The sequence below is a fragment of the Suricata suricatta genome, chromosome 3, assembly GCF_006229205.1.
Source record: "Suricata suricatta isolate VVHF042 chromosome 3, meerkat_22Aug2017_6uvM2_HiC, whole genome shotgun sequence".
NCBI classification, from domain to species: domain Eukaryota; kingdom Metazoa; phylum Chordata; class Mammalia; order Carnivora; family Herpestidae; genus Suricata; species Suricata suricatta.
The window spans coordinates 144,122,493-144,144,622 of NC_043702.1; the positions used below are offsets into that span (position 1 = coordinate 144,122,493).

Sequence of the window (22,130 nt, forward strand, 5' to 3'; positions counted from 1 at the left end):
AATCTTCTGTTACAGAAGGAAATATGGAGGTCCGCTCTTACCTGCTTGAAAAGTTGGAGGTTAACTGCCGTTTCCAAGAACTGTTTCATCAAACTTGAGCGGTGCTTTACAAAACTCTCCTCACAGAAAGTGATGGGCTCCCCCTACAAAGAAATAGATTTTTAGGGCGTTAAAAGAAAGTCAGTCAGAGAAAACCAGTCTCTCTAAAGAGGTACATGGAGAGACACAGAGGAAATGTAACACAGAGAATCAACCTCAAGGTGCTGAAAGTCTAAATGGAGTCAAACAGAACCGTAGACATAATAGTTGGACTTCAGCTTCATAGAAATATTCCTCTACTGATAAGCTTTTACTAGAACTTCCTAATCAAGGATCCCTGGGGTCTTAAAATTGCTCAGTTTCACTTCCTCAAACAAAGTAAGAATGAATCTCCTAAAAACAAAGACTTAATATTATTAGATTGAATTATGAATATTAAAACTAGCATGCATAGCTGAAAAAGGTATACAGTTGCAGTTTAACCCTTATTAGAAAACTCTTGCTATAAAAATTGCTCCATGATTTTTGCCATTTAGGTTTGATCATTAATTTCTTTTTAAATTAATTAAAAGGTCATACAATAACATTCTCTTCGTGATTGCAAATACAATTCTGATCGGAGAGTTTCTAGAGTAAGTCCCACTTTGTATCTGCTTCAATTTATCCTATTTTTTTTTAAAGTAACTGTAACTTTGCAAGTGCCGTGTGGTAGCTCATGCTTCATTAGCTGCTCCTCCACCAAATTATCAAGAACTTAAATTCTGAATACAGATTCCACTCATTCCATTTATTCCCAGGCATGACCTCAGAAAATTGTCACTTACTGGCTGATCCCTACCGCCTGCTACTCCCCTCAGTAGCCTGAATGGTCTTCTTGCCCATTCAACACATGTGAAGATAAGTGATTAAATTATATGACCCAAATGAAAACAGAGGTAATCTGTTATCAATGTTAATGCAATGATCCACTCATTATAGTGAATCCCATAGCAATCTGTGTTGCAGTAAAGAGGAAAAATAGTGAGCCTGTTCACCTTCTAACAGAACTTAGAAAAAAGATTAATTATGATTTAATTTTAAGGACAACTCAATGCCTTGATTATAGGAGTCTGTAGGTAATATTCTGAAAACTGGCTCTTGCATGAATAAAATAATGAAACTAATAATCTTAATAGTAATTCTACTGTTACCACTGTCTTATGGAAGCTAATGAATGACACCAGAGATTGGCACTGTTCAATACAGTAGCCATTAGTCAGATGTAGCTATTTAAATCTAAACTATTAAAATTAAATAAAACTAAACATTTTTTTCGATGATCACAGTAGCTGCATCTGACAGTTTAACTGTCACAAATGTTCAGTGGATCCTTCTAGAGAGCACAAATATAGAACACTGATCACAAAGAGTCTTCTGGAATAGCATTGCTACAGAAGACAATGTATAAAATTCAAACAAATATTAGAGAAGACAGTTTAATAATCTATTAATTGTTGTCGGCCACCATCAGCCACCAGCCAATAATACCTCATAACAAAGCCACCATTATGCATTTTGACACTGATTATTGCCAGTCTTAAGTGCTATGGGATGATTTTAAATTATATATTTTAAAAGCTGGATTAATTTACATAAATATATTTTGGATAAATAAAATCCCTGTATTTGCCACTATCACAGAACTCACAACTTAGAATCTAACAGAGGTGGGGAAGCCAGAAACAGGTTATTCTGTTAAAGACAAAGGTCTATTGTTTTTGCTTCCCTGGTATCAGTATCATATCTAGTTACACAGGGAGCCAAAGAAATGTTTCTGTAAGTCAATAAACAAAATAGCAAGTGAGCTAAACCTTGCTCCATATGACTTATTTTCTTTTCAAAAGCAAATACAAATTATAAAAGAAAAATCATTTAATGGCAATTCCAATTATATCACTATTATTACAAAGTGATCAGTACTATTGATAATTTTAGTTTTTATTTGACAGACTTTCCCCCAAACATGTGAGTTGTATTTTATTAGTATCTATAATGTGTTCAATAGTTGTCATTAACACTGCAGAACAGTCTTCAATTCAAACACAAAGGTCTATCTTCAATTGAAATACTTGTCAATTTAAATATAAAGTTCTATCTCTAACTGAAAAGTTTAGACTTCCTATGTTACAATCAAGCATTTCTTTTGATTGTTAAGAGTGGATGGAAAATCTCAAGGGAAGGAGAAGTGGATGTAAGCAAAGCCTACCTATGCTTTCTCAAGAGTTGGGCTAACACAGTCTCTAACCAATGTGAATGGTTCTGGAAGGACTCTGTCCTCATTAATCTTCTAGCAATTGCTTTCAACATTTCAAGAGAAAGTAAAGAGAAAATTCAGATGTGCTGTCCATCCACTTTTGATAGCACCAATCATGGTAAAAGCTTTGAACTTAACCTTCAAGTGACGAACACACCCTGTTTACTAAGAATTTCTGATAACAACAAAGAAGAAAAACTCTGATGCATGCTAGAATATTTTTCTTAGGGGAAAGAAAAATGAGTCTTAACAATGCTCTAAATTTTTGTAATATTAATACACAGGAGTCTCAACTATTGTCATCCTGGGATGTATGTTATCAAATAGATTATAAATGACTCCCGAGTATGAACTCTTTTAAATCCACATCAGGTTGAGTGGTGGCCTGATAAAAAGCTCTGCTTCGGATCTTCTGATTTACTTATTATCTGAGTAAAACTCGGGATTAGGATTGAGAGGTTTTTCAAAACCTTTCTTGTTCCAAGTAGAGTGACCAAATGCCTGGTGTTGCCCAGTTAATTCCCAGTTTACTGAAGTATAAAAGATTTAATTTAGAATTTCCTGTGGCTTCCCAGAGGAAATCTGAGGTGGTTTTGTAAAATTAATGGAAGCCTTATGAAACAAAGATGCGAAATAGTCTTGAGAGAGGCAGACAAAAAGTGGGTAGTGTGTTTGGGATGGGCATGAATTTGAGAAAATGCCAGATGAAGATAATAAATGACTGGCGGAAGCATTGCTAATGGATATGAATTACAGAAAGTACCAGAGAGAAACAAAAGGTATATTGAGAGCCATATTTAAAAAGGCCTATGTTATATTCTGAAGTTATTTTCTTAAAGACATCAAGAAGCTCACAGAAGTATCTGCTCAATAAAGTGACAAGACTGTAGGTTTTTTAAAAGGAAAGTTAATAGGCAAGAGGAAATAATGGAAATAGGCAGACCAATTAATAATGTGATATAAGTCAGGCGAGAAAAGACGAACTAGGCAGCAGGAAGGAAAAGTAATGACAGCCATTAGCTAACACTTATAGGAGGCTTATTTACTATTACTAAGAGTAAGAATAATAGTTAATGTTTACATAATGCTTATTATGAGTTGTTGTAAGCACTTTATACACAGCAACTCACATAAACCTCAAATTTAATGTTGTCTTACTTCATACATGAGCGAACTAAAATATGGGGAAAGGTTAAGTAACTTGCTCAAGGTTACACAGCATATAAGTGGTAGAAGCTGGATTCAGTCTCAGTCTACACTTTCAAATTATCCCATTTAGGGTATTCAAGACTATGTGAAATGTTTTATTTATTTCATATCATGTAATCTGTAAAGGTACAATTTCATCGCAAAATCAATTGGACTGTGTATCAACTGATGAACAGCAATTATTCTCAAAGAATGGTCCAGGGTTTCAGACCTTTTCACAGGGTCTGCAACATCAAAACTATTTTTATAACAATGTTAAACATGATTTTCCCCTTTCACTTTTATTTTCTCATGGGATCCACTGGAGTTGATCAGAGGTTCCATGACTGGTGTTATTACAACAGAGTAAAAAGAGAACCAAATATGAGAATCCAGCCCAACTTCTTTTAAGTTCTGTACTTTAGAAGAAATGTAAAACAATGCCACTCTTCTACTGTTTTTTATTTAGAAACAATTATTTTTCATAAATATGCTTTATGATTATCTATAGTATTGTATTTTTTAAAATAATAAATATTTAAATTATTCAGTTTTAATTTCTAATATGGTAAACAGTAAAAGAGATATCCCACATGAACAAAAGTTCTTTAAAGTCCTTGATAATTTTTAAGATTGTAAAGACATTCAGCAACAAAGGGTTTAAGAACCACTAATATACAGAAACAAGACAAGGAGGGGTCAAGGATGACTTCCAGATTTCAAGCTTGAGGATCAAAAGATGATACCATGTATTAAAAACCAGAACCACAGAAACAGAACAAGATTTAAGAAGGTGATAAAATCAATTCTTGCACATGTTTTTAGTCAGAGTCTAAGCTGAGCCTGAGACAAGGATTCTTGTTTAAATGATTTGTTGATGGAGAACTTTCAGGAACTAGGTACTATGGGAAACAAAATAGGACAAAAGAAAAAAGCCAAGCAACAGTGTGTTTTTGGTTGGAAATCAGCCCCAGCCTAAACCTATGGAAAACAATAAATGTGCTGGCAGAATTATTCCCATCTTGAAGCAAGAATGGTATAAACCCTTTTTCAGCCAGTCATTAACCCAGTCCCTGGAGGGGAGAAGAATGGAGGTGCCTAGGGAGGTACTTCCTACTTAGCCAAGGGCAATTTTTCTCTGGAAAGGGTGCCAGCCAGTACAGGGAATCTGGTCAGGGCACCAAAAAAGTCAATTAAGGCATGGTAAGGCAAGCAAGATGCTTAAAGATGCACAGTCATAGGGTGGCACATAGCCAGAGACCCCAGTTTGGAAACCTTGTTGTTTAATGTATATTTAGGACTAATCTGCATAGAACTAAGCATTAAAATTAAGCTGATCACTCTACTTAGGGAAAACGATTGAAGTACAACCGAGAAATACTTATCTATAATACAATTTTTATTTATTTATTTATTTTATGTTTTTATTTACTCTTGAGAGACAGAGAGAGACAGTGCGAGCAGGGCAGGGTCAGAGACAGAGGGAGACACAGAATCTGAAGCAGGATCCAGGCTCTGAGCTAGCTGTCGGCACAGAGCCCGATGCGGGGCTCGAACCCACAAACCGTGAGATCATGACCTGAGCCAAAGCTGGACGCTTACCTGGCTGAGCCACCCAGGCGCCCCTATAATACAATTTATTTTTTAAAAGTTGTTATTGTTCAATGACAGGAAAAGCAAGTAAAGAAGTATATTTCTCTGTGGAGATACAGAATAATTGTGTAGAAACATATAAAGGGGGAAAAGAAACACTCTTCATGGTGAAAATCTGATGTGATGGTAACGCAACTGAAACTTTTGCTTTATGGAACAGTGATGAGGCAACAGAAAGGAACAAAAATTAAAACCATTTTGTTAGAATGTCACACAAAGGAGCATAAAAGAGATAAAGAAAAAAATACAATTTATACTCGGGTAGCAATGAAGTTGTTATTACAGAGAAGAGAGCCTGACTTTCCAGAAAGGAACCACCAACATCATTTGCCACTAAAGTATTATGTCAGTCAACAAATATATACTAAGAACGAACCAACAACACACTCAGCATTCTATGATGAGGTTTGCTACGCAGTTTGTTGTTGTTAGTAAATAGTAAAAATACCAAAGTTCATTACTTGATTTACCTATTAAAACATATAAGTCAAGAGCAGACTCAAGTTCAAGATTGTCCACAAAAAACAGATGTCACATTCAGTCCCTTGTATAATGGGAAGGGAAGAGGTACCATTAGAACCAGTGGGCTAGAAACTCTATGCTGTTTGTTCCTGGTGGTATTTAAATAAGACCCATCAACTAGCTGTGGCAGATGAATGGTTTAGAAATGCCCGTCGGTGCCATAAATCTGACCCTTATGCAACACGTGATTTACCTCACAAAGTCTTAGATTCCATCTTCAACATAAAGAAGTAAATTCTCCCTCCTCTGAAACCCAGAGCCTTTGTATCTTTCTTTTAGCACTGATTTTCTAAGTTGAATTAAGTTATTTTTATACATTTTATTTGTTTATTCTTGAGGTCTGGAAGTAAATCCTTATACATCTCTGCATCCCCTACCATAATACTCAACATCGTACTTTGTATTTTGACTGTTTAGATCCATTAGCTAATATCTGCAGCATTTTTACAGAATAAATAAGTAACAGGTAAGATATGGAAGAGATGGGGCTGTTTTTCCCATCCTTTTGTTAAGTTTCAATGTGATTATCATCATTGAACTAGTATGATATTTTTGGTTAGTGTGTTTTTAAGGATGGATATCTTTCCAGTTCTATGTTGTCTTCCAGAGTAGGAAACTTTGCAAGAACAAGAAAATACTTAAAACATAGACTAGATCTGTTTATGCTTTCAGGATATATATGACTTAGTAAGAATTCATATTGAAAGGAATATAGATGTCAGAAAGAATGATACTGTGTAAAGATATGAAATATAATCAAAGCATCAACATTCGGTTCTCTAGTGCACTTGGGCTTAACATGTAATGTTACTGTTACATAACCAATAGAAACAAGCACGAACGTCTGCATACTGATGGTACATTTAAATTCTTAAATCTCTAAAACACTGTTAACCAGTTCTTTCAAGGTAATAGTCAAATATATTCAGATTATCATAAAAAATAATATTAAAATATTTTTCAGGTGATACAGCATTCTTCTCCCAACTGTCCCAATGCTATTATTATGTAAGGGACCACAACCTACTCTCAGTTCATTTACCAGGAAAGCAATACTTTTTCTCTTCCTGAAAATTATTGATGAAAAAAAGTCTTATATTTAAATCATAAACTTTAATCATTATTTACAGCTAACGCTTCTGTCTGTACACACGAGTACATATGAGTTTGCCCTAAAGTCATTAGACCTGTCCAGAATAAAAATAGCTATCAATGTTCCATTTGCCTACGATTCAGCACGTTAAGATGAAAAAAGAAATTGATTTTTCTAAATTAGATACAGCTGTTTTTAGCACTCTAGTTAAATTTGAACACTAAAAAAGATTAATAGAGCTATGTATTAATTTTATACATACTATGAACAATATAGATTTTCTTTCCCACAATTTAAAGAAAAACACTCTCTATTCTCATGAAACATTATTATCAGGGATATAAAAATGAATCCTTACTATCAGAGTCCCTAGCTCTACCTATTCCATAGTGGTGGTGCAGAATTTTTAGTTTTGCTAAAGCAGTAAAGCAAAATTCCTTCTCTGCTAATAATAATAATAATAATAATAATAATAATAATAATAACAGGGAAGAAAAAAGTGCCATAATAACAACCATATTCTATCAGAAAGCCAAATACACAACAAAAATTTACTTGGTTGCAACCATCTCTAAAGTCAAAAGGTCCAAATTCAAACTTGGTAATGAGATGAATGGAGGTCTTAAATGGTTTACTAACCATAAAACCAAGAGGGATGAGCAAATGTACTTTTCCACTCAAATTTTTAAATCTCTAACAAGTTGACAGTTACAAATTCATTAAATGAAAACTCGAAGGCAAAGATTTAGTGAACGGTCACTTAAATTATGGAGGCCAATCCTGAACTTAAATTGTTGAAGTTTAATCACAAAATATAACATTATTTGCTGATAATGTTTAAAAGGAATATAATCCGAAAAATGTCTGAAGGACAAATCTTCCAGCTTGCTAAACAGAGGGCCAGATTACTAACCAATCTTTATTTTAAAAGGAATTTACTTTTTATCCATTAGCAAGGCTCACAGACGCCCAGAAAAGCTTGAGTGATTAAAACAAAGGACAGTGTCCTAACTATTCAAAAGACTAGATCTGAGTGTTACTTCTATGCTCTGAGACAGAATAATCAAGTATATGTCTTTGAACGTAGTAAGCAATATTTTAAATCAGGCAAACATTTCTTTAGCCTTAGCTGTTGGTCAAAAATTAACCTTTCATTTTTAAGCGCCTGTGACACAAATAATACACACAAGTACAAGTGATGATCCTTTATTAGTTATTTAATACAGTCTCTTAAAAGCATTCTCATGTTTATAACAGTGTTTTCCTTTGGGGGAATGAGAAGAGGGTACTTTATTTTAGTTTTGTTAAAGGGATTTTCTTCCTTAAATTTACAACTTCTAAAATGTCATTTTTATTAATAATAGCTAATATATAAATCACTGATTTTATGTCTCTCACTGTGCTGGGTAGCCTACATTTAGGAACTCATTTTATCCTCTAAACAACCCAAGAAGAATTATTACCTTTTAAAAGAAACACATGAGGAAACTAAAGCACTAAGAGGTTATTCTGACCGAACTCAGACAACTGGTAACTCACAGAAGGATGATCTGAACCTAGACAGCTGGATTCTAGAGTGTGTATTCTTATCACTTTCCATCAATTTATTTAGCACATTACTTTGATCTCATGTTCTTTTAATTCTTAAAAAGTAGCTAACTTGCTGGTTAAAATCCAAAGAAAGCAAAATGTCCACTGTTTTACTTAAATCACTTTCCAACCACTTTACAGAGTTGCCTATTTCCCTCTGTAATAAGAGCAGGCACAATTTATTTGTCAGCTGTGCTAGTGTGTTATTTAGAAGGTACAAGTAAGAAGGAACTATGAGACAAGTAACGACATATTTAGAGTTGTTGCTCAGACATTCTAAGTGTAATTTATAAATATGAGTTCCTCTGGCAGCATTTAGCAAACTGCATTCGGCATTTGCATTTGAAGATGGACATTCAAATCATCCTGGAGGCTTCCCCTCACTGGTTCCCCAGCCAGGCTGCAGCAGACTGGAGGGTGGGGACGGAGCAGTTACTCTCGGTCAACAAAAATCACAACTGGGAATATGTAGCATGAACAACAAATTATTCCCCCAAAGTATATACAGACGAGGGGATGCCTGCAGCCTGTGCTCCTTTTCAGGGAAGTCTTAAGACTATAGCATTTGTTCTGTCTCTCCTTAAGTGTGTACCAAATGCCTTCCATGGATCTTCATTTAGGAGAAATGTTAAGTTCAGAAAATTTATCTCAGGAGAGAATAATAAAATAACAGAGGCCACAGAGAGCAGAAACTCGTCACACTGAAGCAAGAACAGGATTGTGGAAAGAACAGATTCAAATGCAGACCACACTATTTACTAGCTGGAGAACCTTAGCGAGGTTATTTACACTCTGTGAATACCATTTTCCTCATCTTCAAAATGAAAAGGGTAATATTTGAAGGCTTATCAAGGTTAAATAAATAGCCTATCTAAAGGGTCTCTTGATGCCTGGTACCCAACAGGTACTTAAAGGCCAATTATCATTTTAATGGCAACTAATAAATTATGAATCTCAGTAAAAATAGTAATAAAAGAACTACAATAAATAACATATAAAAAGGGAGAAGAAATGTATAAAAGATAAGAAGTATAATCAATTCACAGAAAAAAAGGGTCAGTATAAACTATAGCTTCAAGGATCAGGAAGGAACTAGATGGTCATTAAAAGCAAGAAAGATAAAAACATTACCGGGAAAAAAAGAACATTACAAATAACAATTTGGAAGTCAGAGAAGGTTGGGACATTTGGAGCTACAGGCAGAAATCTCCGAATTGAAGCCAAAGTTTAGGACAAAAGTAAAGATAGACCTAGACTACCTGACCATCGTGAGGGCCCTGAATGATGCTCATAGGCCTAATCTACAGGTTTAAATTTGTCACTGTAAGAAAAATAACATTAATAATGGTTTGCTTTTATGTGTATAAAAATTCACAAAATTTTGAAAACTAATATCCGGTTAAAGAATTCATATCCATTTGTACCAATTTCTATTGAAAATAAAAAAATTGTCTAAATACATTCATTATACTTTAAAACTTAGGCTTTCATTCAGGCTGAGTCAAAAGAAATGCAGAAACACACAGAAGGAAAACACTGCCCTTCAACACTCAGAATGAACTAGCACTAAAAAAGAAAGAAAACATTAAACATAAAAAGGAAAAAGTGAACAAATTTATAATTAGATGTGACCAATAAACAGGAAAGATATTCTATGAAATTATATATTTTCCCACAGAAACTGGGAATCTGGCTTTAAAGATTTAAAAAAAGTCAACATCATTGAAACCTTGTACCCCTGTCTGCTCCACTGATAATTTAAACCATTTAAGAAAATTTTCTCTTCAATTTGCTTTCTTCAAATCTGAAGTCCTTCACGAACTTAAAAAAGAAAAGAAAAATGTAACCTACAAAGATTAATAATTATTTAAATGTGGCAAAATTTATGCAAATTCATACTTTAAAATATCCCTGCTAGTACTGTAAACTTGAAATCAACCTGTTTTAAAAAATTTGACAATCAGATGATTTTACAGTTTTATTGGTCCAAATAAAAGAATGAGACCATATAATGGTCAGTAATTTTTAAAGCCTCCCTTCTGTGATTCCCCCACCTGTACACCACGTGCAGGGCCGGGTCTTCTGCACGCTGTATGCTTTAACACACACACACACACACACACACACATTTCCAAAAGATTAGCATGCAAATTAGACATATGCAGTTCTCTGAAGACAGCAGTTGACCTGCCTATCCATTTAAGGACTCCTAATAACCCAATAACTCCTCGGAGATATGAGAGCCATTGGGTGGGAACTACGAATTGAGAAGTCAGTTTAGAAAGGATCTACCCCATTCCCATGTGTTTAGTTTCATAGTGATAGGGTTCACACACTCATTCTGAAAAGTAGGCAGGGAAAGTATAAGAATTCCCATTTTCCAAATAAAAAGATCAAAGTCTAGAGAAACCAAGGAAATGGGTCAATGTTACGTAGCTTAATTAATGGCGGAATTCTTATTAGATAGCAAGTCTCACTTCTTATTACTAACTCAATGCTTTTTTATCCATTTTATCTGGTCATGGAAGGGCAGTGTAATTATTTTCATAAAATCAGACTCACCTATTTAACCAATAATTCAGAGAGAGAAACAAATATATTTTGATTTATACCTTTTTGGACCATCTAAAACCTTGGCTGCCTACAATTCTCCACAATGATTATTTTTAGGATATTAAAACAAAAAAGAAATGGCAAAATGAGCTAGCATACATTAAATAGATAAGCCTACTTAGAAAAGTGTTATGGACTAGGAAGACAATAGATTTCCAAATAGTCCAAATTTGCAAGTTCTAATATTTTTAAACTTCCACTTTGTACTGTCACCTCTAAATGCTTTGATCTATAAAACCCAACTCTTGGTTAATTTCTTAGTCCTCAGATCAGGTAGTTTCTTTAAAATGCATTAACACAGTTCACTAAGAGGTTAAGTATTCCAGTTTTAAAACCATACATAAGACGGTATGCAAAATGTGGGAAATAGCAACTGAAAGTTACCCAAAGACCTAAAACCAAAAAGTCAAGGAACTGGAGACAGAACATAATGTCTTAAAGCACATCATTCTGGATTTTAAAAGACCTTTATGATACGTTTTTCATGTGGTGCTATTAAAACGTTTCTTCTTCCTGCCCCACTCCGAAGACACATAAAAAAGCAAATGAAAATAGTGATGAAATAAAACGCTTACAGGTTTGTATCTCAGTGCATCTCTGTAGGATCCAAACAAAGCAGCCTGCGCCCTAAGAAAGGCCCTAGCTACTCCGTCCCCTGTAGCTGTAGACTGCTTCTTCAGTTTATTTTTCAGGGCCGAGACCTGCATGACAGAGAGGAACAGTTAAATTAACACCTCAGAAATTGGTACAGCGAGGTACGAACCCAATCAGCAGGCAAACTACAGTGTCTGCAGGTCAGCCAAAAACTCATCCTCCTCCCAGATAGCTTATCTTTTTAACTGCAGAGAGCACCTGCTGGTCTGTTAATTGAAACGAAAGCAGGGGCCGATGGTAACGTGCTAATGCAAATTGGTTTATGCTCTCTTTTTTTCCCAAGGCCTCTTGACATAAATAAGCTTTAATTATTTTACAGTAAACTGCTCATGAGCCACTTTTCTGCAGATTTTTAGCAATTACAACATGTGTCTACTTGTTTTGAGATGAAGCCGGTTGGGCGTCGTTCATTTCTGCCATGTAAGGTTATTTGTTACGGGTCCTCCAGGATCACTTACCATTTAATTTTATTTTTGGAAGCCTCATTTTCATATGTAATTTCCTAGTCGTTTGTTGAATAGTTTCCACCATTATGAGACAAAAAAAGAGGGGGGGAGAAGCTGAAGTTGTTGAGAACCTACGACGAGTAGAGAATTAGGTTCTGCAAATGCTATTCACGGTCTCATCCAATCCTCCCACTCTTCTAAGAAAGGCACGTGTACTATCATTTATGAAGAGTGGGAATAGGGGCTCAGCGATGTGAATCAGTTTGCCCTCACTAGACAGCTTATACGTAGCTAATCCGTGGCAAAACTGAGATTTCAACCCAGTTCTGTCCAGTTTTATCCACCACAATATGCTGGCTTTGAGTCCAACGTCGTTGCCTTACGAACCCGTAATCAGATTAAAACAATGTTTTTAAATCAAAGAAAAATTTATTACATGGTAATTCGCATAAGTTTTCAAGGCACTTTGTAATGATTGTTCATACATTTGCATCTTTTCATTCCAGGTTCTGTATATTTTAGAGAATGTATATTATTTATGAACAACCTTACTTAGATGAGTATTTTAGAAGTATAATCACAATCCTCATGTACACTCTTATTTTTTTAAGGGGAAGTGATGTGATATTCCTGTTGCTCTAATTCACTCAACCAATACCTTTCATGCATCCTAGAAAACTATACTCTCTACACATAAACAATATTGGTGCCCATATACTCCTCATCGATGCTTTACATGGGAACATGAAGTCATGTAAAAACTCTTGTTTTCTTAAGAAAACAAAACCAATGGGACACATTGTGGATGGATTGTTCCCTAAACAAAGCATATTCTTACCCTTATGAAACTAACAGATAACAAAATAATGTCATTTCTCCTTTACATACACATACAAGGAAGGGTATTTTTTCTTTATGCAAGCAGCCCTGACTACTCCTGTAGATGATGCCTGTAATTGAAGTGTCAAGCTAATTAACAACTAAACTTTGAATAATGCTAATGAGAAATGAACACAGCATCAGAGGAAAGACCAGCTCTACAGGTGATAAACCTTCACAGTAGTGACATTTTCCAGTGTAAAGTCACAGTTACTGTGATCTGATCAAAGAAAGAGACCCCCATTGGGTCCAATTATAACCACAGTTTTGAAAAAATTATTGAGTTATGATGTTCATAATCTATGCAAAAAGGTCTTTGCCGGATAGGTCTTCTCCCCATAGCTGTGATCTTCTCAATTTATATCCAAGCTCCATAGATTTAGATAAAAGTTTGGAGCCTAATTCATTTAGCCCACAAAGTGCATAAATCAGGAAGTTTTTATTATTAAAACCTAAACTGTAAATGCACATTTTTAGGTAACCCACCTAGTCAAACAATAAAGATAGCTAAATAATGCAAAAACAAATTTTATAACAACGTTTTTTGTTCTAAAGTTTGTAATAATGTTATCTTTTAAGCTTCAAATGCCTTTAAAGAAAACAAATGGGAATAAATAGTAATACATGTATTTAATAATTGCCCCCCCAAAAGGCTTATTAATAAGGAAGGAATATGTCTTTTCATATATTACAAAAAGTAAATGGCTGGGTTGTTTTTAAATTTTGCTTTCAAGGGGTGCCTGGGTGGCTCAGTCAATTAAGTATCCAACTCATGATTTCGTTTCAGATCATGATCTCACTGTTCATGTGTTAGAATCACGCATCAAGCTCCACACCGACAGCATGGACCCTGCCTAGGATTCTCTCTCTGCCCCTCTCCTGCACATACTCTTTCTCCTTCAAAACAAAAACCAAACAAACAAATAAATAAAAACTTTTTAAAAAAATAAAATTTTGCTTTCAAAAATAAAATGTATTTTAAAATGCCATGCCTTACTTACATCTTTGCAAAAGAAATTCCTCAAAGTGTATTTTTCTACAAAACATTACATTGACATTCCAGTTCTCCACAAAGTCAGTATTCTTAGGACAAGCATAAGGTATGCTTACAGAGGTCTACAAGTCAAACCACGATTTCGCCTTCAGGACCCCAAGTCCTTGACCACCCCTGTGAGCTAGTTAGGATGTCTGTCACATTGCCACAGCCCTTCCTACCCAAACCATAACTATGGGGTCTTCACCTCCAAAATTAGTCAGTCAATGTAGTTTCTGAGCCCCCTCGGGAGCTCTGCAGAAAATAGGGAAGAAAAAGGAAACACCTGTTCTAGAACGGCGCTGTCCAAGATAGTAGCCATTAGACACATAAGCACTTGAGATGGGACTAGTGCAAATTGGGTTTGCTGTGAGTGTAAAATATACACTTGACTTTGAAGATCTATTACTCCCCAATGTAAAATACCTCACTAATAATTTTTATATGGATTATATAATAAAACAGTATTTTGAGTATTTGACTAAATAAAATATATTAAAGTTAACTTCACCTATTTTTTTTTTTTTTTTTACTTTTTAACATGGCTACCTGGAAAGTTAAAACTGTGTATGTGGCTCACATTTCTATTGAAAAGTACAATTCTATTTGGGCATACTATCTAATTTCATACAGACATGTGAGACTAGTTGCCTGGTAAGAAATATGGTTACATTGTTCCTTTGCCTATTTCTACACTATTTCAGCCTTTACGAACTGCGGAAGGAGGTCTCCCTTGACTTGCTCTAGGTGGGCTCTGTCAGGACGTAGACCTGAACCTGCTCCTGTTTTTCAGAGACCAAGAGGGCAGGTGAGGTAAGGGTTTCTGGATGTACAAAACAATGCTCAAAACTAGCCTGTTAAAATGAAATACTTTCTCAAATCACTTTTAGACAAGAAGATATGAGTCTAACGTGAAATGACTGTCAACCTTGCTGTTTCCCCATCCGTTAGATCACGGGAGTAAATTATCACCCGTTACCGATGCCCTCTGCAGCGCTAATTAGCTTTTCACAGTTTTTATCTATAAAAACGGTGATGTCTCTTCTGTACTTTTTCAATATTTGGTCCAGGAAATAGCGTTTTCTGCTTTAACTTCCAAGCTTCTAAGTTTATTTAGGAAATAAATGTCCATTTTCCCCTGAAATCCTAAAGTTTATACTCATATGTAACTCTGAATTCAGAAGAGCGTTTGGAACTTTAGTTACATGGCTATTATCACACAATCCCACTATGGGACACTGAAAAAGTATACGTTGTTTTCTCTTTATATTCTTAAGAAAATAAGCAAGCTTCCAAAGGCTAAATACTACTTCAAAACTCACATCTAATTCTCTTATGACAGTCTTCAATCTGTAAATGAATTATCTTTGTAAGTCTAACTGGGTATTACATTAGACCAAAGAAACAGGTTAGCAGTGAAAAGAACTTCAGGAATACACATCATTTCATTGCTCTTATCAAATGTTTAGATTCCTTTCACACAGTGAGAATTCAGCTTCTGAGGAGCCATCCACGAGAGGAATTATAATCTGGGTTTGGCCCAGCGGGAGTTCACTGCAACAGGAATAATATTACCACCAATTCTCCACTTTTACCCTCTTAACACTAAAGTGACTATGAATAAAAGAAGGGAATTAGATGAGTAAACATAACAAACAGGTATAAATTAAAAGAGTGCAGGCCACGTGCACAGTCTGAGCAATGAAGTAATTATGCCAACGGGGAGTTAGGAAGGGAGAGTATATTAAAGGAGCTGAGCTTTTCTGGGGAAGTGAAAGATTTTTCTCTTGATTTTAGATGTGTCCTTTCAGGAAACAGAAGTTAACCCCTACACTTAGAAATTTTAATTTTGCTTTTTAACATCACAAAGATAAGCAGCAGGGTAAAGAGCAGAAGGTAAATAAATCTAAATGTCTGGAAATAATACTTAGATAACCTATGCGGCTCTGAAGTGCCCCTCCGATGATGTTTTTAAATACCTACGCCATATTCGAGAATCCACATAACATTTAGAAAAGTTAGAGCTTCAAGTAGTGACCTGCGTTAGAAAAATGTTACGAAGATCAAATGTTTTATTCTCCCTTAAAACAAGATACAGTTACCATATGAATCAGGTATTAAATCCCCACACTTCCTTACTCTAGTTTCTAATGTGCAGGTTATTTTAGAAACAAAATGAAACCTACCCTCTTAATATAATTTTCTAGGAAGCTTCTACGTGAGGATTAAAACAGTAACTTTTAACACTGATCAAATGAAAAGCACATGCTATGTTTGCAGAGTGTAGCATTACATTGCCTCTCTGTATGCTTATATTACCTCTCAAAACCTAGTTAATATAGGGTCAGTTATACCTATTTTCCTTTCAGAGGCCATCATAAAATTAAGGCAACCCAACTGCTCTTGTCCTGCCTCAAGCCCAGTGTCATGCCAGTGTCTCTAGTATCAATGCCGTTTCCATTCATCCAGTTAGTCAGAATCTTGCAGGTCGTCCTCATACTGCACCCTTTCTCCTCTCCCACATGCACCAAGCCCTGTCCGTTGGGCCTCCGATGCAGATTTCAAATCTGTCCACTTCCCTCTCAATCCCTGCCACTATCAAGGTCAAGAAACTAGCTTGCTACAAAAGGTCTCTCAACCGACCTTCCTGCTTCATCTCTTCTACCCAGTAAATCTTCAGGACCCAGAACCCAAGATGCTATTTTCTGAGTCAAAGCGGATCACACTCTTCCTCTGCTAAAAATCTCCAATGGATTTCTAATAACGTTCAAGTGTCCTTAATAAGAACTACAGGTCTTTTATGATCACACCTCTTCTCTCTAGAACCTGATTTTGCATCATTCTCTTTTTTGTTCATCTCACCACAGCTACACAAGACTTCTTTCCATTTCTTGAATTTGCCAACCTCACCCTCACAGCAGAGCCTTTGCACATGCTATTCCTCCTCCTCCTACTTTGCATGGCTTACTCATTCTCATTCAGGCCAATTCTGGAAACCGATGTTTTGACACCTTGAGCTTGGCTGCACCACAAAGAAATGATCTGAGTGTTTAGACTGGTAAGAATGACGTCTCAGGCTAAAATCAGCTTTTCCAGTGTACTTACAGCAGTGATGACTGCCAGTCCACCAACAGGCACCCTCCCTTTCTTTGGTAAGAGAAATCCTAAGTTTCAAATGGTGCTAGCTTAACCTCGCTATGTGGACCCAGCTATGTTCCAACGTCCCTCCTGACTTGGTGGGGCCACATGGTTGGGTTCTGATGAATGCTCCTTGAGAGCAGTGTATCATGTCTTCTTCTTCACTCGGCTCCTAGCATAATACAGGCATACAGTGGGTACTCGATAAATATTTGAATGAATGATTAACTGAATGAATGAATAAATACATTTTACATTAGCTGCCTGCCACCCTTTTACATTAATATCTCTAGTTAACTGGATCAGAATATCTTTGATTGGGCCCAGAAAAGTCCACCAAGTCATGATATCACCAAGGCTTCGGAACCACTATTGTGACAGTGCTCACAATATCACACACACAGAAAGTCTCCTGTATGTGGAAAAGTCGAGAACTTAAAGAAGTAGAAACAAATAGGAAATTATTTTTAGAGCCAAAATCAAGGTCTTTACATTTAAATATATACACATATATGTACATACACATATATATGATATATGTATTTGTATGATGTATGTATATATGCATTAGCAGTAAGAAGAGAGAGAAGCATGCTTTTAAGATGATACAGAAAAAAAGACATTTGGAGGAAGGCTCGGTAATTTAGATGGAAATGAAAACCCATGAGAAAGCCAAGGAATTCATGAGCACTTAAAATCACTAAGAGTAACAAACTATAAATCAACTTTAAAATGGCAAAAGTACAGAGACCTAGGGAGGGAGCTACTAAAGCCTGGATCACAGCATTGGGAGGGACTCAGCTGGGAGAAAATAACAAAGACCTTTTAAAAGTTTAGAATCCCAGTTAATTAAGGTTTTGACTTTTGTTTTCTCATTTTGTTTTGCTTTCGTATTTAAAGTTTAGATTAAAAACATACACACCAAGAACACAGTAGGAAAAATCACAAACTATCATTTACTTACAACAACAGCAGCAAAAAATTTAGTATACAATCAATTCTCTGAAAATAATTATTTAAAGGAACAGTGAGTGTTCACCGATACCCAAAAGCGGGTGAAGAAGTACAGTGACCATCACGACACGGTCCCCGTTTCCAGGGAAACTGAGTCACACTCATAGCCACAAAAGTGTGTATTAAACATACACTCAGGTTTCTTCTTTTCATTACTATGAAAGTCAGACGAAACTATCCTTATAAAATGTTCTTAGTAACTCTAAACAGGGATTTTAAAAGCAACTTCTATAACAAAAGATAAAAGAAATGCAATTATGTTTCCCTTCACCCGCCATTTACAGAATGCCTACTATTTACAGAGCTCTGCACTAGGCTGTGTGGTGGGGAATGCACTCTAGGTGCCTGAATTGTAACTGCTGGAGACCGAGGAGAGTATGACTGCATTTCTCCAGGGGGAGCTGAAAGCAGTATTTGCCTCCGGAAGTCTACTTTATTAAACCAAAAAAAAAAACCCAAAACAAAAAACAAAACAAAACAACAACAACAACGTTCTCTAAATTCTCTAGAACCTGAATGAAATCAGGTTATCTTTCTAAACCTTGCACTCTAGAATTTTGCTGGGGAATTTATTTACTGTTAAACATGATAAGGATTATAGCAGAGCTCTGGCAAACCTGGAACTAATATAATATTCTCTGGGGCCTTTTCTTTTTCTTTATAACATATATTATGACAATTTAACATATTAAACCTTCGTGTTAAGTTAGAGGAAATATCCTATGAATTAAACATATCTATTAGCTATTCACACAGTGAAAGAGTTAAATTTGTTTATAAACTTCCTTTTTCTTTTTAAAAAAAAAGCTGATTTTTAAAAATTCTCTGAAATACCCAATTCTTTCCCAAATTTTTCCTAAATTAATTAACTCCCTCAAATGTAGACATCTTAAATTTTTACTTAAAGTTGGGGTTTTGGGGGTTTTCAGGCATTTAATGATTTTTGGTGCTTCAGAACAATTTGTGTCTTTTCACTGCACAATAAAACCATTAACCTATTCCTTCACATGATACTTGAAAGTGTCACTATAAGATGCACAGTATTTTAGATGAATCCATTTTATAGTAAAATATTTTTAATGTTTTAGTAATTAAATATGCTTTAGACTAAATGTAGCTATCCTATAGCATACCAAGGTCCATGGTGAATTGTTCAATAATGCTTAAGCGTATTATATTTCCTACATCCCCTCATAATAGAAAATTTTAAAAATCATTTTCCAATAGTGTTACATATAAATTGAAAATAAGTTTTTTAAAGTGTTAACAATCCTAATTTAAATGAAACAGGTGACACGGATACTTCGTAAGCAAGATTCGAATAGAGAGGAAGTTTCGATAGTAAACGCCAAAACAGTTCCTCATTACGCTGTATATCATATTTATATGGAAGGGACCAGGGGCTAGTATTTGGGGCATAAGTGTGAGAGGGTGAGCCTCTATGAACTAAAGCTCTATAAACACTGTTAACAGTATATAATTTCTGTGTCTTCATTTTCTTATCTAAAATAGGGATAAATGTATTGACCTGAGAGTATGTCATTTTATAATCTAATCAGTTAAAATTATTTAAAGAGTAAAGAAACATAGATAAAAATTCACTTTCCCAGTAACGGGTATTTTGATGCATGTAACTTTTTCAGATGTCTAGTCTAACCTGCTTTCATTTATAATATTTTGTAATTGTTTTAATTTAATTTTCTCACAAAGAGATTTCCTAAATCTCATTGTAATTCTAATTAGCTTAATTTTCTAACAATGAGTTGTACTATTTATTTTTGAAATAGTTAAGAATTCTCCAAATTACTTTTAAAAATATTAATGATGATAAAAATTAAAATGAGCAGTAATACCTGTGACTATATATTTCAAACTGCTATGTAATTGAAATAAATTTGTGTACGTATTTGGAATGAAGGAGTCTCAATAGTACATTTTCTAAAATTAAAAAGAACTCATCACTTGACATTTCAAATATTGTATTTAACTCAACTGTTTTGTTTTCCCCACACTTAAAAATGCAGCATGATAACACTAAATTCAATTGATATTGTTACATAGCCCTCAAATTTATTTGTCATTTTAGTATACTCAACCTACATGTTTGAAGGTATCTGTATTTGACGTAGCCGCTAAAAAATAAAGTCACAATGTATTCAGACAGAAAACTACAAAAGTACATTTTAATGGGTCTACTGCTTTTAAGATATTCCACGTAAAAATCTATATTGTTAAAATCACTCTTAATAAAATTTTTATTTTTTTTCTTTTAATGATCCAAATCTATAGTGAAATGATGAAATCGAAAAACAAGTGTTCTTGTCAGAAGACAGGAAGAGAGTTTTTTCCCTTCCCTTAAGGAAAACAAAGGATTCCTGAAAGCTTTGCCCTGATTTATTTTTCCAATTTTAAATACCTTAAGAGTAGCGGAACTGCTACTGGCATGGTAGTATTTCTAACAGTCAATAAATCTAAAATATTATGTGTGAATATTGGAATGAAGCCATTAAGAAGATTACAGCATGCAACACAGCAGAGGGTCCACAGGAAAAAAGAACTAGTAATTCAGGACAACTGTGACCACTGACCTTTGAACAGCCAAGACCACTGGTCAGGCTGACACAGTAATAGAGTGCACATGCATAGAAAGTCCTCTAGCCTGTAAGTATAATTTAAATGCTCTGGTGAATGATTTTAAGAGGCCCCCTTTTAAATATGAGTTAATTTATTAAATAATCAAACAATACTGGGATTTTTTTCAGGTTATTTTTCAGGATTCAAGTATATATTTTTTTATTTAGATTACAACACAAAAAATTTAGTAAGATCATCTGTGACTCTAACACATCTCATTTAAAACATTTGACAAATATAAAAAGTATGATGTGATACTTTAGCATATTTTCTGCAGAACTACAAGAGATAGCTTTTGGAAAATGGATGGAAAAAGCTAAATTTATTAGAGAGGGGTTACACAAACAACCTACCTTGTAGAAAATGACTATAACTTTAAAACAACTCAAACTTTCATATATGGCCCTGGTTCCACCCCAGAGCTATATCCACTTATTCGTTGCTCAAATTTGTCTATAAATCTCCGGTCCTTAATCTCAAGCATACATGGAGTTTTATCTACCCTTTTTTTTTTTTTATACTTCCGATACATACAGTTAAGTGTTACTTATAAATAAGCAACAAGATGGTCCCTCCTGTCATTTCACATATTTAGGCTTTTACATTTTGTGAATACTGCTTAACTTCTTCGTATTTTAAAATAAATGTCTTGAACTCATTCTATTGGGAAAGTAGTACTTCTCAATTACATAAGAATCACCTATCAAAAAAATATTATAAACTGTTTTTCTTGATAACCATTGAAGCTGACTATAAGAATTTTTATGACACAAAAAAGGCTTAATTCTTTCTCGTTTTTCTTTGTTGTCTTCTTCTTCTTTTTTCTTTTTATTAACAATCCTTTCTGCTTACGGCATTAACAGTAGGAAATGCATTTCACATAAAGAAAATATTTGTAAAAGTTGGGACTTTATATCATAATTATTTTTCTATCCAATAAAGAATTCTTTGATGGATTTCTAAATGAATAATTCTAATCATTTCTAGCAGCTTTCGCAAAATTTTTATAATGAGGCAATCTAGTTATAATGAGCTAAAAAGATAATATAATTCTTTACTGGCTTGGGTTTGGATTTGTTCATACATAGCATAAATTTTACTACAGTTAGATAAAGTAGTTCAATTTAATTTGCTTCAGGGTCAGCAAGTATTTTAGGTTATCTATGGGCATAGATAATCTGATTTTAACTTTAAAATCATGTTTTTCCTATCACTAGCCATAGAAACAATCAAAGCTAGCATTTGTGTATATTTTGAGTTTGAAATTTTTAAATTCACTTTTTCAAACTCCCTAATAATGATTTCAAAGTACTTGCAATATTGCAGAAAAATATATGATGA

The 22,130-nt window shown here is 34.6% G+C and overlaps 1 protein-coding gene across 5 annotated transcripts in view; it reads right to left on the reverse strand.

Annotated features, from left to right (window-relative positions):
• DENND1B (DENN domain containing 1B) overlaps positions 1 to 22,130 on the reverse strand; it is a 252,763-nt gene that overhangs the window by 63,903 nt on the left and 166,730 nt on the right. For all 5 annotated transcript variants that reach the window (XM_029935406.1, XM_029935401.1, XM_029935402.1 and 2 more), the window contains 2 exons: positions 11,567 to 11,692; positions 42 to 143 (listed from right to left, as the gene is read on the reverse strand). In XM_029935406.1, coding sequence (XP_029791266.1) covers positions 42 to 143; positions 11,567 to 11,692 — 228 coding nt within the window. The remainder of the gene's footprint in view (positions 1 to 41; positions 144 to 11,566; positions 11,693 to 22,130) is intronic.